General features: G+C 41.4%; 1 protein-coding gene across 1 annotated transcript; it reads left to right on the top strand.

The window, feature by feature from the left end:
* Positions 1-692: 692 nt before the first annotated feature.
* On the top strand, positions 693-13367 carry vcam1b (vascular cell adhesion molecule 1b). The gene is made up of 10 exons (XM_005948418.2): positions 693-944; positions 3459-3761; positions 4705-5010; positions 5092-5349; positions 5436-5702; positions 6359-6637; positions 9421-9723; positions 9810-10082; positions 11505-11765; positions 11892-13367. The coding sequence occupies exons 1-10, from the start codon at positions 899-901 to the stop codon at positions 12050-12052; spliced, it is 2457 nt and encodes an 818-aa protein (XP_005948480.1). The 5' UTR covers positions 693-898; the 3' UTR covers positions 12053-13367.
* Positions 13368-25557: the final 12190 nt, after the last annotated feature.

Below are 25557 nucleotides of genomic sequence, written 5' to 3'. Positions count from 1 at the left end.
CAGATCATTCAATCAGTCAGGCAGAGGCCCCACAGTGACAGCTTCACTGTATTCAGCTCATTTACTCCTTAATGTGATTCAGCATGTCTGCTGCTGCTTCATCAGCTCACTGACAGCAAAAGGAAATATTTGACTTTAAATGTATCTAAGTGAGAAGGCAGCATTGAAGTGAATTCATGTTCACGTTTTGTTAAAAGGTGTTAATTCCCAGCTTTTAGTCAGCCCAATAATACCAGAAAACATACGGCATGTTTTCTTCTTTTTGGGATTCAGCCCTAGGAATTTCCCTCACAAAGTTCCTGCTGGGAGTCCAAGAAAAATGCTGATTTGTCCTTCTTACTATAACCACTGCCTGTGACGCTTCTGTCTTGTGGGTGATTTAATGTCACTGAAAAAGATCGTTGAAAAAACATCAGATTCGCATAAATAGAGAAACCAAAAGTGAGAGGAAAATAACCCAGGTGTGAAACGAGGAATATCACATGTAGAGAATAATTAAATTTAACAGGAGCATGACAGGGAAAAAGCTGGAAACGTGTAGTGCACAGACACGAGGAGAAAGAAAAGGCGACAGGATGTTGAAAAGAGAACGTGAGGAAAGGCCGAGGAGCAGTGAACACAGCACAAAGCGACGGTGAAGTTTTCCCGCTCACCGCGTGTCCCGCAGAGGGCGCTGTTGCCCGCGCGTGCACACACAGGCGCTTGGAGCTGGATGACGGGAGGGGGCGTTTGCTTCATCAGCCCTGTTTAGGGCTTCAGAGACCCTCTGTGATTCATCATCGCCGGATTTTCTGCTTCAGATCCCGAAACTCCGAGAAACGAGACGCTGCTCTGTTTGTTCACGAACCCATCCATCCGCCCATCATCCATCAGCGTGTTTGTGGGCTCAGCAGAGAAGATGGATCTTCTGTGTGTCCGCAGGCTCTTTGTTCAGCTCATCTCAGGTAAATGTCCTTCCTTCTGATAAATCTGGCTGTTATATGATGTCTTTTAAACGTAGAGAGATTTTTTGGGGTGGGGGGTTATTGTAATCTCTGGATTTTCATTTGAGATTTCGTTCGTCGTTTTCTCGTTTTTTCATCAGCTTTTGTGCATGTGGTTAGTATAGCGCAAATAAAGAATAAAAAGTAGAAACATGCGTAATATATGAGGAAAATTCGAAAACTCACATTAAAAGCCACATTCAACTTCATGAAAATATGAAATGTTTCATTTCCTTTGCAATTTACAGTAAACTCTTATGTTTTGGTGTAACTCAATCAAAACAAACAAACCTACTAATAAAACAAAAACCAAAAAACCCCAACATTTGGAAACCGGAGTGACAACACAAAAATGCCAGAAACTCCAATTCCTCTAATGGCCACTCGTGGATGGTTCTAAAAGTGGGTCAGTCTCAGGTTAAAACGCGCAGCTTCACAGAATTAAAAAGTGTCTTTCCAGTATGGTACAAATTAAGCTGTTCCCCTTCATAACAACTGCACTGATAGTGGGGGCAGGCCGTGGCTGCTTAGACTGACACCTGGCCACCTCAGTTCTTTTATTTCTAGGTACTGAATTTGGGCTCTTCTTTTTATTGACTATTTTGTCATTTTTTTTATCTCACAATCCATTAAATATTCCAAAATGTACCACAGAAACGATGGAGAGGTCCAGCACAGTTTACAAGGCGAGGCTGCAATCAAAGCAACCACACCCGTAATTTAAGTCTCGCCAGTATCCAAATGAATGAGTTCTAAAAACATGAGCTATCATAAAGTTTTTATGAAGGTGGAAGCTCAACAGAAACCAAAACTGTTTATTTGTACCAAACTGTAAATGTGCTTTTAATGTTGTAAACGTGGACATTTGAACATGGAAGCACAGATGAACTATAGTTTTTGTCTCTTCTACACTGGCTAAATTGTTTAGTCCCACAGGTTATTGCTTGGTAGACACACAAGAACATCAGGTGCTGATACATTTCCATCCACGTGGATAACCTTCCTTTTCTCTTAAAATTCTTGACAAAGTAGTTGTTGAACAGATAACTGAACGTCTGCAGAGGAATGGTTTATTTGAAGTGTTTCAGAGCTCATCACAGAAACAGCTTTAGTGAAGGTTACAAATGATCTTCTGATGGCCTCTCACAGTGGACTCACCTCTGTGCTTGTCCTGCTAGACCTCAGTGCAGCGTTCGATACTGTTGACCATAATATTTTATTACAGCGATTAGAGCAGGCTGTAGGTGTAGTCATTTACATGAACAAATTGTAGTCTTCTGTAAATGAAGAGTCCTCTTCACACACTGAGGTTAATTACGGAGTTCCACAGGGTTCTGTGCCAGGACCAGTTTTGTTATACATGCTTCCTTTAGGCAGTATCATTAGAGAGCATAGCAATAACATTTTCACTGCTATGCAGATGACACTCAACTTTATCTGTCATTTTTGACCAGGACATGTCCTTCAATGCACATATTAATCAAATATGTAGGACTGCTTTCTTCCATTTGCACAATATCTCTAAAATTAGAAACATCCTGTCTGTGAGTGACGCTGAAAAACTAGTTTGTGAATTTATTACTTTTAGCTGGAACTACTGTAATTCCTTATTATCGGAATGTTTTAAAACTCCCTGAAGAGCTTTCAGTTGATCCAAAATGCTGCAGCAAGAGTCCTGACAGGGACTAGAAAGAGAGAGCATATTTCTCCTGTATTGGCTTCCCTTCATTGGCTTCCTGTTAAATCCAGAATCAAATTTAATGTCCTGCTCCTCACGTACAAGGTCTTAAATAATCAGGCCTCATCTTATCTTAATGACCTTATAGTACCATATCACCACATTAGAGCACTTTGTTCTCACACTGCAGGCTTACTTGTGGTTCCCAGAGTAAATTAAAAGTAGAATGGGAGGCAGAGCCTTCAGCTTTCAGGCCCCCCTTCTGTGGAACCAGCTCCCAGTTTTGATTCGGGAGACAGGCCCTCACTCTACTTTTAAGATTAGTCTTAAGAATTCTGGTGATTCTGAATCCTCCCTTAGTTATGATGCAATGGGTCTAGGCTTGCTGGGGGCTTCCCATGATATTTCTTCTTCGGTCACCTTTTTTCACTCACAGTGTGTTTATACACCATTTTACATTTAATCATTAGTTATTAAAAGTCTCTGGCTCTCTTACAATGTCTTTTGTCCTCTCTTCCTCCCCACAGGTCGTCTAATTATTGAGTCCCCCCCCCTCCCCCCCTTTTTGTATTATTGCAGCATCTTTACTTTACAATATAAAGCACCTTGAGGCAACTGTTATTGTGATTTAGCGCTATATATTCATCAGTCTCATTCATACATCATCTGTATTTGAGGCAAAGTTTACCTGAGGTTCAACTCAAGGTTTACAAACTAACTTTTCACTAAACCTGTTTTCTGGAACCTGGCCCAGCGATGTTGTTGCTTTGTATAATTTTTGTTGTTTCCGTCCACAGCTGTGCTCCTGATGTCATCGAAGTACATTTTGGCTCTACGGGTGGACATAACTCCTGAAACCGCTCTGTTCGGTCTGGGTGAGCGTCAGCAGCTGGTCTGCTTGTTTCAGGGCTGTACCACAACGCCAAGTGTTTCCTGGTCCATTCTGGGGGACCGGCCTCTGAGCGGGTCCATCAGCACCAACCAAACTTGTTCTGTGTTGACCTTTGAGCGTGTAAAGATGGAGCATGATGAAGCGATACTGTGTACGGTCAGCTGCAATGGAGACAGGAAACAAGCGAAACGCTCGGTGCAGGTTTACTGTGAGTTACCACTGAAATGCAGCATACATTTGAAACGTTATGTTATATATTTTATTATTGCTCTATTTAAAACAACACGAGTTTAGTGCACTTTTGTAATTTTGCCTCTGTACACAAAGTAGATTTTAAATCTAAGATCAAGATGAGATCGAAGTGCAGAGTGTGATTAGGAATCACAGGAATGTGGATGAAAACCTTTTGCTGAGAAACAGAGATCTAAGACCCTTGCATCACCAAATACTGTTTCCTCCTCTAATATCCTACACCTTCATTTTTCATAACCATGTTTACTTTATTTTAAAACACTTGCTGTCACTTTAGGATAATTTTTCAAAGTGCAGGGTAATCCATTAGATTACTTCCGACCCTCCCAAGGCTCACATCACAGAGGAAGAAGAAGAAGTTTGACCTTGTGATACGTAGTTAGATTTGTGAAAGGGTCCATTCTAATCCAAACCGCGATCCTTTCCACACTATACCGAGCCGTTTTGGTTACCAAAATCAAGCGAAAAGGTGAACAAATCTTGGCTTTTAAGTCCTGTAAAAGACTTTAGGGGCTTTCATTCTCTCCCAGCAATATGCTTTTCTAGTGCATCACTTTAATTCTACCACAGCAAACAAAAATCCACTGTAGCAAGTACAATGTAATCCACCTCACTCTGAATCATTATGGACACCAGAATCGGCCTAATCAGTCACCAGCTGGCTGTCTGTGTCGGGGCCCCTGTCTGTCAAAGTGGCGTTACCTTCATGCCTCACCAGCATCCACGCAGAGAAGTTAGCATTGAAAAAACTGTGTGCTTATGAATTATCCAGACACAAAACCCACATTGGAACCAAACCTAAGGTGCTACAAGTAGAATTGCACCGTTTTTATTTACTATTAGACTGTTGTTGTTGTTATAAGAATTAATGCCTGCCCTCTGTGCCTCTGCTGTTCTAGCCTTCCCGTCGGACCCTGTCATCACAGGCCAGGATAATGTCAAACTGGGGGTAAAGTCCACCCTGACCTGCAAGGCATTTAACATATATCCTGATGAGGAGGTGAACATCACTTGGCACAGTGGGAACACTATCCTGCAGACCACAGTGCAAGATGGTGAATCCGGGGCAGTCCAGTCTGACTACAACTTCACAGCTGAAAACGCGGATCAGGGAAGAAATATCACCTGTAGGGTCACACTGAAGCTGAAGGACCTGCCAGATAACAAGAAGACCAGAGAAAGCGCAGTGCCAATAAATGTCTTATGTGAGTCTGGGTTTGGTTCTGAGTCCTCACGTCTGAGTCTTGTTGTCCGTGTCCTCATAAACCCGACTTCTCTGTCTCCAGATGCTCCTGTCGTGAAGAAGTTGGAGTCTAAGGAAGTTATGGCCGGCTCTCCGCTCACTCTCACCTGTTTGGCAGAGGGAAATCCTGAGCCGACCATCACCTGGAGTTTCAGAACAGCAGATGGCCGAACTCTGCAACGCAGTCAAGGCGGTCAGCTCAACTTCACAGCGGTGGAAGTGTCTGAGGCTGGACGGTACGAGTGTGATGCGCGAAACACGGAAGGAACCCACAGTAGCACCGTGGACGTCACGGTTCACAGTGAGTGATGGTCCTGTTTCACTCTTAGTATGTGCACTTCCTTTAGTTTCAATGAGTCAGTTGTGTCCCTTGTGTCTCCCTAACAGGTCCACCCACTAACACCTCCCTCTCTGTAATTCCGGGTGAGGAGGTGGTGGAGGGTCAGCAGGTAACTTTTGTCTGTAGCTCAGAGGGTGCTCCGCTCCCCAGACTGGTGCTGAGCAGGAATGGGACAGAGCTTCAAAGCGTTGACAGAGCATCCACGATAATCTTCAACCTGTCTTCCGCCCTGCTCGAACACTCTGACGTCTACCAGTGTGATGCCTCTAATCTGTACGGATCCCAGCTGGCCTCCAGCTCCATCACTGTCAGAGGTAGTCTTTCCTCCAGTTTGTATCTTACAAGGTGATCTCAGAAAAACTCTCAAATTTTAATATGAAATGAAATTAATGAAAGTACCTCATGTGAAGGTACTCCTAAATGACCATCATGTGTTGTGATGGACGTCTCTAATCCCATTTCCTGATCCTTCAACCTGCTGTGAATATTCTTCCTCAGATGTCACACCAGATTATTGCAGACATAAAGCATCATAGATGTCACAATATCTATCTTGCAATACAATTGATTAGTCATCAATTTCATTTGTAATTTTTCGGGTGCAGGTCAAGTGTCTCGTTCCTCCAACATGAGGGTGTAGTAGTAGGAACAGTAATGAGAAGTGTTACATTTCTTATCAAAACATTTCTTGAGTTTGATCTCATAGCCCTGCAGCCACAGAGAAAGGAACCTCTGTAGTAAAGTGGAGGCTTAGCTATAATTATTGATTAAGCTACAATGGACCAGACCCAGTTTAACCACTTTGCAGATTAGTTTGGATCCATGTTTAAAGTGAGAGAAAAACTATTCAAGTTAATGGTGTAAGGGTAAAAAAAAAGCCTCTCCTGTAAAAGAGCCTTCACAGACAAGATTAGAATAACTGCTTTCAGTGTGAACATGCAGGATCAGTAAGATGTCTGTGTTCCTCCAGCTCACCCTCTACAGGTCGAGGCGAGTCCTCGGGTCTCTGCAGCGAGAGGTTCAGCTCTGAGTCTGAGCTGCAAGGCCTCCGGCTGTCTGCACACCCCCATCCTCCTCACCTGGTTGAGGAAAGACCAGAACCAGACTGTCCTCCAGACAACCTGGCCGCAGGACGGACTCTCTGTGCTCCATCTGCAGGACCTGGATCTCCAGGATCGGGGTGAATACAGCTGTCAGGCTCAGTGCGAGACCGTCAACAGGAGCAGAAACATTCAAGTCCATGTCTATTGTGAGTCTGACACACCTGATAGCAGTTATAGCCCCGCACTGCCACTTTATTTGGTTTCAAATCACACCTATTAAACCTATTAAGTAGATTTTCATGTTCATTTGAAGAATCCTCTCAAACCATTTAGAGATTGCAGTAGGTGTCGAGTGGAGAGTGGACCCAAATGAAGACACCAGAGACTAAGCTTAAACTAAAAGCGAGACTTTATTGATGGCTGAAAAACTGAGCAACAAACAAATGAGACACAACAACTAACCTAACAAAACCTCAACTGGGAAAAGCAACTAAAACCTGAATTCATGACTCTGAAAACAGGATGAACTGGGAACCTAAGGCATGAAACATGAACAGGGACGTGAAAACGTCGACCAGGAAAACTTAAACATGAAATACCTGACTTGACGCTTGCCACACAGACAACCCGACGAGGAACAATACACACAATATGTACACGGAGGGTAACGAGGGACCTAATCTGACATAACGAGACAAAGGGGAAGCAAAGCTAGATAAACTGAACAGAGGACAAGGACTATCAAAAAGAAACAGGAACACTGACAGACTCATGACACGCAAGCTTGACATGGTGACTGGGAAGACGAGACAAACTAACCACAGGAGGAGAGCAGACGCTGAGGGGAGGAAGATCTAGATGCTAAGCAGAAGCCAGAGGATCTAATAAGAACACTAAAGTACAGGCAAACTAAACATAAACCCCTCAGAGAATCTAATGTAATTTAGAATATGCTATTGCACAGTCCAAAAACATAAACACCGGGTCACTGACAGTAGGAATTGTACTGCAAAATATATGATAAAGACTCTTTAATAATTGTTAATTATTAGATTAACAATGAGAGGAAAAGAGGAAGTTAGAGGAATTTAAAGATAAGTGAAAAGGATTTGTTGTTGTTTTTGGGTGTTTTTTTTTTTTTACACTGTTTAGTGTCTGACTTGTGTCCTCATATTTTAAGAGTTTTATGTACTAAAAACTTGAAGCGAAACCTTTACAAGTAAAGCAGAACAGCACAAGCAGGAAAGAACTTCTAAAACACAAGATAATGCGATGTTTGTCAGTTTTATTCCCAGCAGTCTCACACAACAGGAGTCAGACATTCAATAATCTCAGAGGTGCAATCAAAAGATGAACTGCTCATAACAGACATGAGGCTTAGTAATGTTTGCACAGATGTCCTGACGCCGAGCTGCTCATCAGTGTGGGGGTAGAGCTGCACACCACTGCTTTCACTGGTTTGGCGATAAAGAGCAGACCATGCCCTGACAAACATCGCCGTTTTCATGACTGATCAGTTAACCTAGATCAGGCTTTCTAGATTTTTCTCCAAAGTCGGTGTGTTTTTATAAAAAAAATAACTGTGTTTCACCGGATCACATCAGAGCTAAAAAGCAGCTCCAAGAGAAACTGCAGTGACTAACAATTACTAACACGCTCGTGATCTGAGAGCCACAAACAGAGGCTCATTTTAAAAGGTTTGTTGACCGTCAGATCTGAGCTGAAGAAGATGAACTCCAACGCTGTCAGGAAATGACAACATGGGGGAAAGAAGCCAAACACTCGCCCATGCACTCATCTTTACCCCCCTACCACTTCAACAAAGACTGAAAACATGCAAAATCCTCCCACACAGAAAGGAGGCGAGGACTCAGTGTTTCTGACAGTTACATCCACACTTGGAATATCTGTTAGAGTGCATGACCTCGTTACGGCACTGGACAAGAAGCAGGAAAATGACCATAACTTAACCATCCTCATCAAGTTGCTGAAAGTCTTCCAAGTCACTTAAGGTTGCTCAGCTCTCCATTCACGGACTTTTACATTCTAGTTGTTAAACTTGCTTTTCAATGACAAAGATTTTAGAGATGCAGTTGTTTGTTGCATGCCTCGTGTGTTCCAAATATTTTCATACTTTGTTACTAGGTTTTTAAAGTCAGAGTTCTTACTTTGATCTCGAAAATCTGGAAAAGACATTTCCATAGTTGCAGTTCGTTCGTCTTCCATAGTTTAGAGTCCAGTGGTTGTTGTATTTTCAGAGTTTACAGTGTTCCCTGCTTTTGCAGGTGTTGAAAACGATTCAGTGGAACCAAAATTGTTTTTGAGAATCATAAAAGGACTCATTTAGGTTTCAGAAGTTCATTTAAAGAGGTTTTTGAGGTCTTTCAGGGGAATCTAGTATTCTTTAAAGAGTTTTTAAAGCTTTGAGATTTCAGTGATCCCATTTCAAAGGTTTTAAATGGGATCTGTGAGTTTATAGGATATTAAGGAAGTTTGGTGCTTTGTTAGGCCTGAAGAGCTCTTGATGAGGTGAATGAGGAGGTTTTAGATGAACATATTTTATTGGTTGAAATTGTATTAGATTAGCAGTCCAATTTTCTTTAACAGTTTCTTTAAAAAGCCGTGCATATATTGAAGGAAAGGGTCTCGCTAGGATTCAGGGTCCTTGAATCTGCTGGAATCAGTACTGACATTTTGCAGGTCTTTCTCGTGGTCTTAGAGTTCTGTGGTGGGGGGCTGTTTTGAATCTAAAAATTTCAGATCATGAATCCCAACTATGATTCACCGCTTTAAATTCCAAAATATCAGAAAAGCCTAAAAAACTTTACTTTTGATGTCTGTTGACTTTGATGAAAAATGTTTCTTATGTATAATTAGCCATCAATTGATGTTTAAATCTTTGGAAGCCGATTCTTATTGGCGCAATTTCTATATTTTCACACTCCCGAATCATCATTAGCTACTTACTTCTCTCTCTCTCTCGCTCCAGCGTTTCCATTTGATCCCGTACTGGAGAATCCTGGCCCTGTCCTGCTGGGGGAAGAAGCAGTCTTCCGCTGTGATGTCATTAATGTCTTCTGGGCTAATCAGCTGAGGATTCAGTGGCTTTTGGGAAACAAAACAGTGGCGGAAAAGTCGTTCAGTTTCTCCAGTGTTTTACAGAACGTCTCTTTTAGTCTCCATCACCGGGTTGACGAGGATCATCAGGTGCTGACCTGCAGCGCAGACCTACTGCAAGAAGGCGGAGACTTGTGGAGGTCCAAGAGGACCAGCATCCATCTGCAGGTCCACTGTAAGTGTTTGTTTTTATGTTTTTTCTGCAGCTCTCATTTTTTTCAGATCCAGCTTTATTAAACTCCTGATCTAATTCTTTTTCAGATCCTCCGAGGAATACATCACTGTTAATTAGGCCAGACGAGGAGCTGGTGGAGGGTCGTCACGTGACCTTTAGCTGTCTCTCAGATGGAGCTCCGGCCCCAGCACTGGTGCTGAGCAGAAACGGGATGGAGCTTCAAAGAATCAAACCAGCCACCTCATCACCACTGACCTTCACCTTCTCCCCCATCCTCTTGGAACACTCTGACCTTTACCGGTGTGAAGCATCCAACAAGTATGGATCTGAAGTGGCTTCTCACTCCATCACTGTCAAAGGTCAGATCATTAATAATAATTATAACGGGCTTCTTTTTGTTTTTGTTTTTTTCTCTGACAGTTGTAATCAGAAGCCAGAGACAGAAATAAACTTCCGGCATTACAGTGGAGTCATTAGTTCAGAACTTTAGCTGCCAGGCTCAGTGCCGCCATGCATTCAAGGATGAAAACTCAGTATAAGTTAAAGCGTTTTGCTGCTGTGGTTTTCCTAACAGGGCCATCAAGTGAAAGAGGTTGAAATACATTGAATAATGCAAAAGTGAATCTTATGAATGTTTGGTAAAGATCATTTCTTTACCAAACATTCAAAACTTCTCTGTCTGCTCTTGCGTCAGAGCTGATCCAGGTTGTGACAGGCATAAAATTAGATTCATGTCCGTGGGCCTTCTAAACCCAACTGGTTAAAAATAACCATATTTATAGAAAAGGCCCCATGAGCTGTAAGTGAAACAGTGAGGAGTAGATGACCTACTAAATGATGAAACGCAAAGAAGCAAAACGTGAAAGAATGTTTAGTATCAAACTGGCACTGTTTGTTTTTCCTGTGGCAGGGCTCTCCGCTATCAGGTGATGATGTGTTGGTTAGAGGTGTGACAGAAGGTCAGCAGGTTCGGCTGAGCTGCTTTCACACGCTTTTCACGTTCACTGTATGACCCTCTTTCCACTGAGATTCAGGTTACACGTCCTTATGTTAAAAGAGGACGGGGTTAGTTTAAACAGATATGAGGCAATTGTTGTTGTGATTTGATGCTAAATAAATAAAATTGAATTGGTCAAACTATGACTGAAGTGTTTCTGGAAAATCAACAGAGAATGAACTTGCAGCGACGTCTACAGAATGCACTGTAAAATCAGCAAAATACACTGTAAACCAGATGAATAAACTATAAGAACCAGCAACTCAGTGTAGCCCAAGTGTACTGTGGTTTATGCTCAAAGCATGATTTTACTACATTAAAGATAGTACTGTACCTATAGCTATAGATGCTGAGTTGCATGGGGATTTGAGGTAGATAGTATTCTTAGAGTTTATAGGATAAAGTGCATTATGAGTATATGGATATCAGTTGCTTGTGGTCTAAAGTGCTTTGATTGGACAGTAAGACTGGGAAAGTACTATGCAAATGTACCTTGCTATAGCTGGATGTGCATCTTACCAAGGATGTTGCTACAGTTAGTTACAAACCACAAAATCAAAAAGTACAATCAGTACAGCGATGTTATTAGTAATTTGTAAACTGTAATATATATTGTATGAACACAATATATTAGTTAGAACAAAGCTAAACTCCCCAAAATGACAAGTTTCTCAGTTGGGTCTTTTCACATTTCCTGCAAAAGTAGTTGTACAACAACAACAACAACAACAACAACAACAACAACAAAAAGGAAGATCTAATTTTAATCTGTTTTCTTATCCAGCTCCTCCGAGGAACACCACAGTCCACATCCTGCCGTCTACAGTGGTCCAGGAGGGGCAAAATGTCACTGTCTGCTGCCAAACCATCAGTTTCCCACCGTCAGCTGTGATTCTCAAGAAAATGACCAATGGCACAGAGCTATATTCTACTAATGGAACTTTCCTACTGGTCAATCTCACAGCCAAAGACTCGGGGTTATACCAGGTCAACGTGACCAATGACCTTGGGTACCAAGTCAAAATCTTCAGCATCAGTGTCAGAGGTCAGTAAAATTAGTTTGGATTTTATTATTCCCTTTAAGTTAAAATGCTCAAGTTTGATTTGAACATATGTTACCCACAGCAATTCTGTAAACAGTTTCACAAAACTGCCCTATTTTCTTGTGCAGAGAGAAGTACCAAGCTTCCACCCAGTTTCAGCGTCATCATCATCCCAGCTGTCTGCATCGCCACTGTTCTAGCAGCTTCCGCTCTGTTCCTCGACTACGTGAGGAGATCCAGGAAGAAAGGCTTTTATCAACTGCCCCAGTCTGCTCCACCTTCAGCCTGAGGCCAACCCTGGCCTAAAAGGCCCCTGGTTCATGCAGCTACCAAGTGTGTAGCGTCAACACATCTGAATCTATGGCTGTCAGATTTTTTTTTAAAATGTGACTACCATGTGCATGTGGCTGGTGCAGGACAATATCTCAGTATGACCGATGACTTTTATTTCAACACGTGCTTTGTGCTTTTAAACACACGGCTTTGATATTCATAGGTGTGACCATGTTGTCCCAGCAATAAGCGGCTAACAAATGACATAATGATTTTCAGTATCCAGGAACATGTGGCTATATTGTCTTTCCGTGTGGTTAACACGTTCCATCACATGGCTACACGTCACATGTAACTGCCAACTCTGCAGATGCGTTTTACAGGCTACTGCTTTGTGACATGTGGTTATGTAACATGTGAATTAGACATGCTGATGTGTGGCCACCACTTCTAATAAGGCGTTGTGTGTTAACCATCTCCAATTATGTGGTTACCCCATCTTGACCTATAGCTAGCATTTCCTAAAATGTGACTACTACCTCTTAACGTTTAACTACCACTTCTCACAATCCCAACATGGTATAAGCCTCCCAATACAACCTCATATCCCAACAGGAATTGCCATACAGTTATCTTCCATTTGCCAAAAGCAGGCGTGTATCACAGCATGTGATAATATCAAACCCTATCCTATCCTGTCGTATCCTGTCACATCTTATCCTTGGTTATTGTGACATGGGAATTCTACCTCCTGATATACAGTTTAAATATTTCAACATGTGGCTTGCTATCTGTTCACACATGAAGCTAATTTTGTCCAACATGTGACAAAACTACCCAGAAACCTCTCCCAAGTTCATGGCTGCCAAATTTTAAAATGTGGCTGTTCTCCCAGCAAGTTACCAACATCCATGGCACTAATCAACATGTGACTACAAGAGTCCAGCTTGAAAAATAAACACTACCTATGGCTCAATAATCTTATATGCAATAATGTTCACTGTCAGCTTTCAGCAGCATTTTATTCTCTTATCAGGGTCAGCTGAGTTAGTGACTTTTCAGTGGCTGTGAACATTCCTCTCAGTGAGAGCTACTCAGCTTAGAGATTTGTGGAAAGCAAAGATGTTGCTCAACTTGTTAACGGAGACTTTCTGGCTGACACCATATGGCTGAACTCTTCCAGAAAGTCTTCAGTCTCCTCCGAACTCTCGCCGTGGTACTGCTGCACACTTGGTGTGATGTGGAATTATCTGCAGAGTTATTAGAGATGATATGTAAATATGTGTACAGTTTCTTTTTGCTTGCTTTCAATAAAGATATTTATGTCTTTATTTAATATCACAGGCTTTTTGAAATTTCAGTGTGCAGGATTTCCCCGGGAATTCCCTGTAAGTGGCGAGCTTTCGCTTTTATTTCTGTTAGATTCGGTGTTTACTGGAATCCTTGGCATTGACTCAGCTATTACCATGGTGACGGCTGAGCTGCATTTCAGTCATTTCAGCTCGCCAGCCTTTAAACCCAAAATTAAATAAACACTGTCTGTTTTTCTCTTTCCTTACTGCTCATTCACAAGAAAGATCTGGCCAAGAAAGAAATTCTCACCAAACTCCCCACACACAAACTACAAAGCAACTAAAGACAGATATAAAACCACAACAACAACAAAGAAAACGACCAAAAAAGGCAGACTGAGCTGAAGACACAGAAAACTACTGCCAAAAATAAATACTGCATAAATATAAAAACAGAAGCTTTATAATACATTCTTCTAGTGTGTGAGTGTTTCTCCTATATGCAACCTTAGCCTTGTTTCTCATAATCCATCTTTGGACTCAAGTCCTAAAGGTGTCATAAAAGCCCAGAGACTTAGTGCCCAGTGAAAATCTACTGATTGCTGTTGAAAAGGTCTAAACCAAGAAAACCACAAAACCACATTAAAAGCCCTGTTTTTATCAGGAAGCAGCAGGATGTGCCCAATCATGGAAGGGTCCAACAAACTGGAAGGATAAATTAAAAGAGGTCTGTTGGCTTTTGTTTTCAGTGTGAAGCTAACTGGGTCCCCGTTGTCATAGAAACAGGAAGGTTTCAGAAGCGAGGTGTGAAGAGGGGAGTCAGTATGGATCAGACCAAGTATCTGGACCAGTTTCGAGTCAGACTCCGTAACAGTCTGTGCTTCTCTAGTTCTATTTACCATTTTAAGGAGCCGTCAACATCATTGCATAGATCTCTATGATAAACGGACCTTTGGAAGGCTGACCTATTACAGTTTCCATACTGTGAGGGCTTTGAGAAGACATTGAAGGCATGAAAAAACCCCCACTTCGGTGGATGATGAGAGTCAGACCTTAAATACTGATCCGTATGCAGACTCTCTGATAATAATGCCATCTCTTTAGCTTTCAACATGCTGCTCTCAAACAAACAGAGGTGAATTAACAACACGGACTAATATGCAACTGCAGAAACAAGCCAGGTGGTGAAAACTGAAGCTTAAGAAATAAGAAAACAGAGAAAACAGCTACAGCTAACAGAAGTGCAGCAGAAGTGCACTTTGCTCAGTAAAGGTACACCACACATACAAAATAAATAAGATACTATAAAACATAAAAATATATCTATTCAAAATACTATCTAAAATACAATTTTCACTTAATAGCAAATATCTTCACCACCACTGCAACAAAACTTATGACATTGGTTACGTGTACTGGCATTCGGACAGTTAGTAGACTTAGGTTTTGATTCATTTAGACTAACATAATCATCCTGCTGCAAGACAGAATAAATCAATATGTTTATCAATAATTAAATCATGTACAACCCGAGATTTGTAACAGAAGGATAGCAGTAAGAGTGAAAAGGAAAGTTTACAAGAATACCCACTGTGAGCTTAACTAGAACTCTGAGGGTGAATAATAGCCCAGAGTTCAGAAGTTGGAAATGATCTATACTGAAACTGAACAACTAAAAACAATTGTTTAAAAATACTGCTTAAGACGCTCCAGGTCAGGAATACAAAGGAGCTCCATTTTCGTTTTGCTCTGACAGGAAATACCAACGAAACAGGAGATTAAAATGACAAGACACAGCAGAACTCTTGTCCTCACTTATTACACAACACCACTTGGAGGTGAGAGGTCTTGGAGGCCCATCAGGACACACAATATGAAAAACACCAGATGGAGTAAAGAGAAACGCATTAATCAACAGAGTCCCTAAAATGTTTCAGCTGAATGTGCATAAACTACAGTCGCACACTCCATGAGTGTGCCTGCATAGATGCCACAGTCATCTGGACAGATAAATGTATGTTATTTTTCAGTTTTGTATTCCAAATGCATTTGGAATGAAATAATCCGTTCTACTTTAAACGGCCAAGGCTTTATTTGAACAGGTCTCCATCTGCATAGAAACGACTGCGTAAGAGATGCAGGCCATAAATCTTTTTTCTTTATCCTTTAACCTCGGTTTCTCTACTAGAGGTCTGGGAGCTTGAGGGTCCTGCATATTATCTTTGCAGTTTCAAGGACTGTGCTCTTCTGGACAGAAATCTCAGATGTTGCTGGAGCCACCTGTCTATCCTCTTCATGTAACCCTTTCTGCTGGGGTTACTTGTGTAGTAGAATTCCAACAGTGCCCTGTTCTCATCTCTCATCTCTTGCCCACTTTTGCCTCCTTGTTCCACTAGCCTACTTCTCATCAGTGTGTCCTGGTTCCTCAACACCTGACATGGACCTTGTTAATCTAGGCTAAGGACTATGCCATCAGACTTGGAGGTGATGATTCTTATTCCCTCCACTTTGCATTCTTCTACGCTTTGTTGATAATCCAGGATCCCATCACCTGCAAAAAACAGATGCATTGTTCGCCCTCTATCTGACGTTTGACTAACAGATGAACTCTTTTTTTTCCCCAGCGCCTTGGCACACTTAGCAGTCTGATCCCCCTGTAATTGGAGCACACTGTCCCTTCCCCTTTACCTGGTGGGACAAAATGGCCCCAGCCAGGGAAAAATTAGGAGATTCCCCCCAAAGAGCCTTCTAAACCAGCAGGAAGGCTGTCTGGTGCGGCTCTGTCCACTGGGCCAGATCTGGGGCACCCTTACAGGTGAAAAGTTTGGCATATACCGCCGGTAATAGCCAGCCACCACATATACTCCACCCAGGTGTCACTATGGATGATAACGCCATCCAAGTAGGTGGCAGCATATGCAGCATGTGGACACAGTACCAGGTCCATGAGGAACTGGAAAGTGGCTTGGGCTCCAAACAAGCCAAATAGAAGTATGACAAATTGGTACAAATCGTATGCAGTGGAGAAAGTCGTTTTCTCTGTAGACTCTAGGGACAAGGCAATCTGCTAGTAGCCCCTGGTTAAATCCAGTGTCATGAAAAAACAAGCCGTGCCTGGGGCATGGGATAGGTGTCAAACTGTGACCCTCATTCACCTTGTGGTAGTCAACACAGAACCGTATAGACCACATCTATCTTTACCACGAGAACTATGGGGCTACACCACGCACTGCACTCTTATATTACTCACATTTTCAGCATCCCAGCCAGTTCCTTCCACACAATTTGTCTTTTATTTTCAAGCAATTTATAGGGGCATGAATGCAACGTCACCCAAGGCTCTATTAGAGTGGTACAACCGGGCAAGGGGGAGAACACATCTGCAATGCAAATGCAGGAACACTGAAGGATTATGTTATTTGTTATTTTCACAGTAGAGGACGTGCAAAATGATGCTGCTGCAGCGTTGGCGTTTTCTTTTCTATCCAAATGAGGGCAGTGAGTCTAATGGTTACCATGGAAACTGATCAGCAGTCCTCTCACAGCACATACTGATTTCATAACCAGCTGACTAATGTTTTATGTTTTACATTTACATGACAATTCTATCAACATAAGTGGTTTGACATGTGGTGAGCATCTTGATCTCATCTCATCTCTCAAATTTAAGAAGATAAGGTGAGAGAGACACGTTAGAGAGATTAGAGATGCTATCCGACACCAGGTTGGGCTTTGACCTGAAAGACTCTGCACTGGCCTGGAGTGTCTGAACTTCAGCTGTATATCAGCACCATCTGCTGCTCATAGCTGAGGCAGGGCAAGGCTTTTATTTTTAAATATCATGCTATTTTTAATTATTTCCCATAGAAATCCCATACAGCTTGTGTTGCCGAAACTTTAATATTGAGCTTCATTCAGTGGTTTTAGTAAGGTGCAACTTATGGCTTAAGTTGGTTGTATAAAAAATACTCCCCTAGTATAGAAGGTATATCACACTTATAACTTACTGTAAATAAAAGAGTCAAAACAAATAAAAGGAAATATTACTACTCTACTTAAGTACTCAAAGCGCTTTATACAACATGCCTAATTCACCCATTCACACAAGCGCATTTTTCTACACCTAAGTATCCAACATTCACACTCCAGTGAATGCATCGGAGACCAGCTTACGCTTCTGTACCTTGTCAAAGGATCCTTAGGCATGCAGACTGTCATAGCAGGGATTTTACCACAAACCTTCTGATTAGTAGATGACCTCTAACTCCTGAGCTACAGCCACTACAAATCTACATCTTCACTTGATTTTTGCAACGCCCCCCCACCCCCAACAAAAAACAAAAAACCCCCAAATCATTTGGTTGTAGTTTCTTGTAAAGATCCATCTTAATCAATGTACTCTTGAAGCCTCTATTATAATAAATGTCTCAAGCCTGAAAAGGGTTGGAGCTGGGCCTCTAGTCAAAGTAGGTCAAACTGGTGTTGAAAGGCCTTTAATCTTTGGTCTTGCCATGCTGTTTCTTTTTCTCCAGTGGAGCCTTAAGCCTTCCATTGTCCTAGGCCTGAAGAATATTGTCTGATATTGTGAACTCTGTCTTTTTTTTTACTATTATTGCCTGCTGCTCCTGAACTAGCTCCATACTCCTCATCTGCATTAACTGCTTGTTCCTACGTGTTTGAATGGACTGAGAGAGCAGTGAACGGTGGGCAGGCATATCGCAGGTGAGTATATCTTAGGTAATTGGTTGCTGTCTTGTGATAATGGGTTGAAGTGGGTTTGTACTCAGACCTGTCCACAGCAAAGCAACAATGACAAGAAAGAAGTGTCAAGCATTGTTTCACTGAATGAATCACTGAAGACAGATAAGAGAGCAAGGTTAAACAGGGCACAAAACAAAAACCTTCCTCTAATCTCAGAATTTAGTGAAACAGCTAACAGATCATCTGCAGTTCCAGTGGTTTATTTAAAGAGTTTCAATCAGGTTTCAGAGCTCATCTCAGCACACAAACAGAATTAATGAAAGTTGAAAACAATGTTCTTTGGCCTCTAACAATGGACTTATCTCTGTGCTTATCCTGCTAGACATCAGGGCTGCGTTCAATACTGTTGATTGAGCGATTAGAGCATGCTGTAGGGATTAAAGGTACTGTGCTGCAGTGGTTTGAATTATACCTATTTAATTTTTATTGCTATGCACATGATACCCACCTTTATCTGTCCATGAAGCTAGATAAAAGACAAAGACCTGGATGGCCTCTAATCTCCTGCTTCTAAATTCAGATAAAACTGAGGTCATTGTACTCACCAATAAAAATCAGAGAAACATGGTGTCTAACTGCATACTTACTGGATGGCATTACTGATGTCCAGTAACGCTGTGAGGAATAACTTTTGACCAGGATATTGCCTTCAATGTACATATTAAACAAATATGTAGGACTGCTTTCCTCCAATTGCACAATATCAGTGATGCTGAACAACTAGTTCATGCATTTATTACCTCTGTCCTGGACGACTGTAATTCATTATTATCAGGATGTCTTAAAAACTGCCTGAAAATTCTTCAGTTGATCCAAATTGCTGCAGTGAGAGTACTCACTGGGACCACAAAGAGAGAGCATATTTCTCCTGTATTGGCGTATCTTTGTTGGCTCCCTGTTAAATCCAGGATCAAATTTAAAATCCTTCTCCTCACATACAAGGTCTTGAATAATCAGGCCCCATCTTATCTTAAAGAGCACATAAACCCAATTAGAGCACTTCACCCACAGACTGTTGGCTTACTTACGGATCCTGGAGTATTTAAAAGTAGAGTGGGAGTAACAAACCTTCAGCTTATAGGGCCTTCTGGAAGCAGCTCCCAGTTTGAGTTGTGTCTATGCACGTCTCTAAATTGAAGTTTTGCTAAGCTGGTCTTTTAGCCTTCCCGATCATGTACCCATGTTTGTCTGTTTTTCTCTCCAGTCCTTGTGTCAAGCCAATGAGTCTTAGTCTCAGTATTTGTACTTCCTGTTTCCTTTTGATCTTGTGTTTTTGGGTCCACATCTCTGCCTGCCACCCACCTACACCTGTGGATATTACAACTGCTTTACGGAAAATTTATTTTAGACCCCTGCTCTAAAATAATGCGTAGTGTCATTTTGTAGCATCGTAGCTCGTGACGTGTATACTTTTGGATGGTTATAATGTGGCTTTTAATCAAAATCTCTATAATGGGTGAATATGATGGGATTTTTACCTCAGAAATCTCAAAGATTTCTACACAAATGTCTTTTGTCACAGGCTTAACTTAAGCCTCCTTTGCCCTTTATATGTTTCATGCTTATGTTCATGTCTTATGTTGTCAAGTTCGTATTGCCATGTCTGTGCCTCATGTTTCCTGTTTTATTCTGAAGGTCTGTGTCCTATGTCAGTGTAGTTGGCTTTGCTTCCTTTGTCTCATGTCAGATTAGTGTCAGCTGTTTCTCCATGTATTTCCACTTCCCCTAACCACCCTTGTGTGTATTTAGTCTGCAGGGGTGTCCAAATTCATAGACGGCATCCTCCTGAGGACCTGTCCTTCGAGGTCTATGTGGGCCGGGTCCTTAGAAGGTCGGGTAGGCCAGAAGTAAATGGCTGTGAAATTGGACGGTCTAGCATTTAGATTTGCGTCACCGCTGTCTCGATGGAGTTTAATAAACTCAGCTGTCTCCTCCTTGCTATCTAAAATATAACAGGTCACTGGTGTAAATTCTAAACCATCTCACACTTCTGTTTGTTAGGAGACCTGAGTCGTTGTCCCAGAGTTTTGAGTTTTCTTTACTATTGTACTTTGATTCTGCCATTATTTATTGTTTCTTCTGGTTTCTTTGTTGATGTTCTGGTTTCTGTCTGTGTTTCTTAGTTGCTCTGTCTCCCCTGTCTGAGGTGTCCCCTTGTCAAGTCCATGTCTCTATGTTATGTTTCCTGTTTTACTTTGAAAGTCCATGTCTCATGTTAACGTATCTGGTTTTGCTTCCCCTTATTGCTCCCTCTGTGTAGTTAAGCCTTGTGTTTCTGTGTCAGTGTCGCAATCTACCCTCATTCATGCTGTGTGTTATGCCTGCCTGCCTGAGTTATTTTTGTATTTTGAAATTTGTTACTTTGAGTTCAGCATTAAAACTGTTTTTTGAGTCCACATTTTGTCTCCAGAGTCTGCACTGTGGGTCCTCCATACCTGCACACGGCCTAAACATGACACTGTTTAATCAGTTTTCTGTTTGACATTTATTCAGCTGTGTGAAAACCAAGGAGGAACCCACCCGAGGGATTAATAAAGTTTTATTTTATGTAATCTAATCTAATCTAATCTAATCTAATGACTTTAATCGCAGCCAAACTGATTTACTCTCGAACAAATAAAACACTTATTTAAGTGACTTATAAATCACGTTTAACCTGAGTAGCGAAAGACCGCGGTGATCTGAAAATGATGTGCCGTTCTCATCGGCTCTAGTGACCCTCGAGCTCCTGGCTAGCTATCGAGTGGGTAACAGACGTCTGCGAAAATGTCGAAGCACTTTTGCAAACATGTGATGTCTTGATAAACTGAAATATGTTAAAAGTTTCTTTTGTGACTCAGAAAGAGTAATAAGAGTAATATTAAAACTTAGTAGCGACTGCCATTGTTGGAAACTGGAATTGGCTGAGGCACGCTATGAATTCTGGGATATGGTGGGCCAGGAAGGACACACCCGACCCAGCCTTCAAATTCAGGGCAAAGGAGGACGCATTTGTTGGCTGCATTCGGAGGAGTCTATGAATTTAGACAGCCTTCGTCGCGTTAATGTGACGTAATCGGTCTACAAATGCGTCCTCAGGAGGATGCAGCCCATGAATTTGGACACCCCCTGTGTGTTTCTGTTCATTCATTGTCAGGTCATCTGTTGTCTTTTGTGCCACGTTTCCATGTTCTATTCTCCAGGTTTCAGGTATCCTTGTATCCACGTCGAGTTTTATGTTTTGGTTTTATATATTTATCTCTTGTTTCCCCAGTTTAAGTTATCGTTTAGCTTCATCTCTGCCTTTTGTTTTGTCCAGTTTTTACCAGCCTTAATAAACGGCTCGCTTTCTGTTAAAATTCAAGTTTTGTCCACGTTCCTTGGTGTCTGTGTTTTGGGTCCTCTTTGCAAATTCATACAGTGTGCTGCCGCATACTGGGACATTATTCTGGTATCTTCTGAAAATAATCAGCAATAAAGCTAAAGTGATTTCACTCCCTGAGTCCAGTATATCTCTGCTCCAGTCCTGGGCACCCAGAACCAGTGCCCAAGTCTTCCACACTGCTGGAGTCCAAGACTCTCCACCATCAATGCTGGCCTCATGCTGGCCTTGGCGGCCACTTCAAGCCAATCTGTGTTATTGGTCATTTGTGAATCTGTTCCGCTGCTGCCCTCACTGCTGGCCCCCTGCAAAGCCACCAGAGGTGAAATGTCGTCTCTGGCATTGTCCTCCAGGGGACTTCCTTTGTTGCCAGCCTCTGGCCATGACACCGGAGCTGGCCACTCAGTCAGCCCCCAGGCCCTGCTGTCTCTACTGCTGGTCACCGGGGAGACCCCAGAATTCTTTTGTCACAGCTGTTTGCCTTTTGAGAAGCCCTGAGCACTTTATAGGTGTCTGTCCCTGCACCTCTCCAATGGCGTACTAGCCTCATGAACCCGTTTTTATCTCCCTGGACAGCCTGGGACAATTTGTGTGACTTTTTTTTCTGCTTAGTTTGATTTTACTTATGTGTTTGGTTCAGGCCCTCCTTTCAAACCCATTTGTCTGCCCGCTGCAGGTTAGGTTTTGTCTTTGTTTAAGGACGTCTAGAAGCTGTATAGGATAAGGGGGGCTCTGTCATGGTTCCTTGGTCATCAACTCAGTGGTTTGTGTTTTGTGGGTTCATGGTCCTGGGTTTTATCTCAGCATTTTGTGTTTAGAGTCTTGTTGTGTAAAATTTTGACCTTGGAGTCCTCCTTGTATTCTTGCCTCCCTATGTTGCCATGTCTGTCTTTGTCGCTTGTCCGAAGTGTCCTGAGTGAAGTTGGTCTCGTCTCTGTGTCTGTTATTGTTTGTCTCCTCACTTGTGTCCTTATATCCATCTGGTCCCTCAATGCCCTGAAGGTTGTCCCCCCCCCCCAGACAGTCATGTCTCCATGTTTGCTTCCCATTTTGTCTATGTCAAGTTCATGTATTATAGTCTCCATCACTATTTCCTGTTTTATTGTGATAGTCTCTTGTTCTGTGTGCATCATGGTTAGTTTTGAGTCCCCTTGAGTCATTAAACGTATTCATCTCAGCTGTTTCCTCCCAGGTGTCTCCACTTCACCCTGTTTGTCCCTCCTTCTCTGACTTCATCAACTGGAGTAAACCAACAGTTTTGCCTCTAAACACATCCACTACAGCCAGATAACATTAGATATTTAGGCATACATTTTTCCACCAGGCTTTCAGTATAGTTGAATCACATTCCTTTTACTAAAATGGTGGAGGTTGATCTAACATATTTGTATCACTCATGGAGAGAGTTGCTGCAATTAAAATGATGATTCTGCCTAAAATCATTTCTCACAAATTCCTAATAAACACTCAAACATCTCATTATTGTTATGGAAAAACAAACCATTATGAATAATTTTAAAAACACTGATCTGCCTTTTACTGGAACTAAGCATTATAACTTTAAAAACCTTACCATGAACACCTCCCTGACACCGTGGTGGGATTTGTTTGTTGTTTTCTTCACTTATGCCATGTAAACTAATACCCATTTGGAACAATCCAGATATCTCTAAACAGGACAAAGGAGTTCCCAAATGGGTTACACGCTCAAACATAAGAATCCACTGTACAGGAAACTCTGAGAATGATATGTGAAGACTCATCCAAATAGTTTTGTTGCTCTATCTCAACCTCACCCAAACTATGCATTTAGGCAACGTAAGTGAATTATCTATGGAAGCAAACAATCACATGTGGTTCTACAGTCTTATGCATCACTAAGAAAACTATCCTCATAAATTGATATAAAAAATGTATTACTTAATATCAGTGGTGTATGGTGGCTTTTAAAGGAATTATTAACAACTTATTCACACTCCATCTTCTCTACATCATACATGTTAGGCAAGGTAGGTAGCAAGATGAGACTCATCTGTTACGATCATAAGTCACTAAGGTTATCTTTCTTGATCATGCTCGTTGTGTCCGTACAAAGTGCAGATTGTACTAACTGAGCAGTGAAAGCAGACCAGCAGCAACTTGCCTCTCATTCTGGTCTCTCTTTAGTTTACAGTCAGGCCAGAGGTTAACCTACAATGTGCATGCACAAACCAACAGAAGATAGCTGCTGGCCCTTTAGCTTGGCCAGCTCCAGTCAGTGTCAACTATAGTTGGACACAACCTCAGAGACAGAGACGACTACGCTTTTCAGTGAAATGAGATATGCACAATAGTGGGAACAATAGCTAACTGCAAGCACAAGATGGCAGTAATGTAAAGGCTGGATTCAAATATTCATTGAAAGGCTAGGAGCTTTATGACAGTGCAGTGCTGCCCTCTCTTCCCTTTAGCTGTTAGTGATCTGTCTGCAGCCTCACTTCTTCTCCTGTTGTGGGGTGTGTGTGGCCTCAGGCCTTTAGTATTCTGGGTTGCTGCGCATTGCTCATATTCTTCTTTTCCTTTTTCTTTATTTTCTTTATTTTTAAGCGCTGTATGTTTTTCTGTTTTTTGTTTCCTTACAGGTGCAGGTTAAAGACCGATTGGGTTTTTCCACTTGTGATCTGTCCTCTTATTCTTATCTTTTCATGTATTGTCTCTCTTTTCACTCTTCTTCCTGCCCGTCAACTCTGGCTTCGTCATATTACATAGTAGGAAATAGTAGGAAATGAATACATAAAAGAAAAGAAAATCACAAACAATAGGATCCTATAAACTTATCTTGGAAAAGCAAATATGTTTGACACAACAGTGTATTCAGATGATGAATCTGATTGCAAGAGCTGCCAGACATGACAGTTATTTAAAAAGAAAATATAAACTCCATACGTGATGTCTGCCTTGTCTAATAATCAACACACACGTGTATACACAGACTGAACATCTGTGATTTTGAATACAGACATGTGAAAACACAAATATTTTTGATTGATTTATTTAATTCCTATTCATGCCTCACTGAATTCTAAAGGAAAATCATCACAGCTTCAAGTATGTGAGGTGCCATTCACAGTTTAAAATACTGTGAGTTTACACATACTGGTGTGTAACAGGAAGGACTAGTTGGTTGTAAAGATATTACCTTCCAGGTAATTTCTTGATTCTTGATTTGAATTTTCATTCATCCTAAAGATGGATGAAAAAAGTTGTGTTTTAATTTTTCAATAAGTTAATTTTAGATAAACAGCAGTAACATCTCTGTTTTAGCGTAAAAATCACCAGGGATTTGAGGCCATAGATTTTTGGAAGGAAGAAAATTTAAATTCTCATCTATAAAATGTTACAAAGGTAATTATTTTACTGCTTCAGTATTGGTCAGTAGTGTGGATTTGTGGAGATGGGAGTGGTACAGCTAACCCTGAGCCAAAGGTTTGATCTGTTAGATAAGTAATTTAGTATACATATGTACAAAAGTCTGCCTGCACCAAATACATGCTAAAACAACTCAAACACATTCTTTTCTGTTAGAAATGAAACTAAATAATAATAGGAAAGTTAAGCAATTTCTTTCGTATGGACTTCGCTATGAGTTTAATTTCCACTTTTCTTTTTTGAAATCCAGACTTCCAGTACGCGTGCACCTGGACCAAAATAAGAAAGGGGGAAGCGGGGTCAGACCCTGGCTGTATGCTATTCTTTGTTGCCAAACCCTTAGAATCACTTTTCTCCACTTTATAGCGCCCCTGCTCACTACTCACCTGCTCACACATTAACTGCTTTATACTATCCATTGTCTCCCACTCGTTTTAGCCAAACTATATATCACCAAATTTGTTTATTTTTAGCAACAGGCAACAAAGCAATAACAGAAATCCCATTGTGATTGTTGTGATCTCTCCAAAACTGCAGTGTAGTTGATTTATTATTATTATTATTATTATTATTATTATTATTACTATTCATAATGATAATAATTATAATAGTACTCTTCATCTTCATCTTCATCATCATCATCATTTCAATATTACTTATGGCAGGCGAGCACAAACTGTGACAGCAATGACGCCTTAT

Source organism: Haplochromis burtoni, unplaced genomic scaffold, assembly GCF_018398535.1.
Source record: "Haplochromis burtoni strain Fernald_Lab_line unplaced genomic scaffold, NCSU_Asbu1 Contig_598, whole genome shotgun sequence".
Classification (NCBI taxonomy): domain Eukaryota; kingdom Metazoa; phylum Chordata; class Actinopteri; order Cichliformes; family Cichlidae; genus Haplochromis; species Haplochromis burtoni.
The sequence above is the reverse complement of the archived record's forward strand: the minus strand, read 5'-3'. Positions and strand labels throughout refer to the sequence as shown.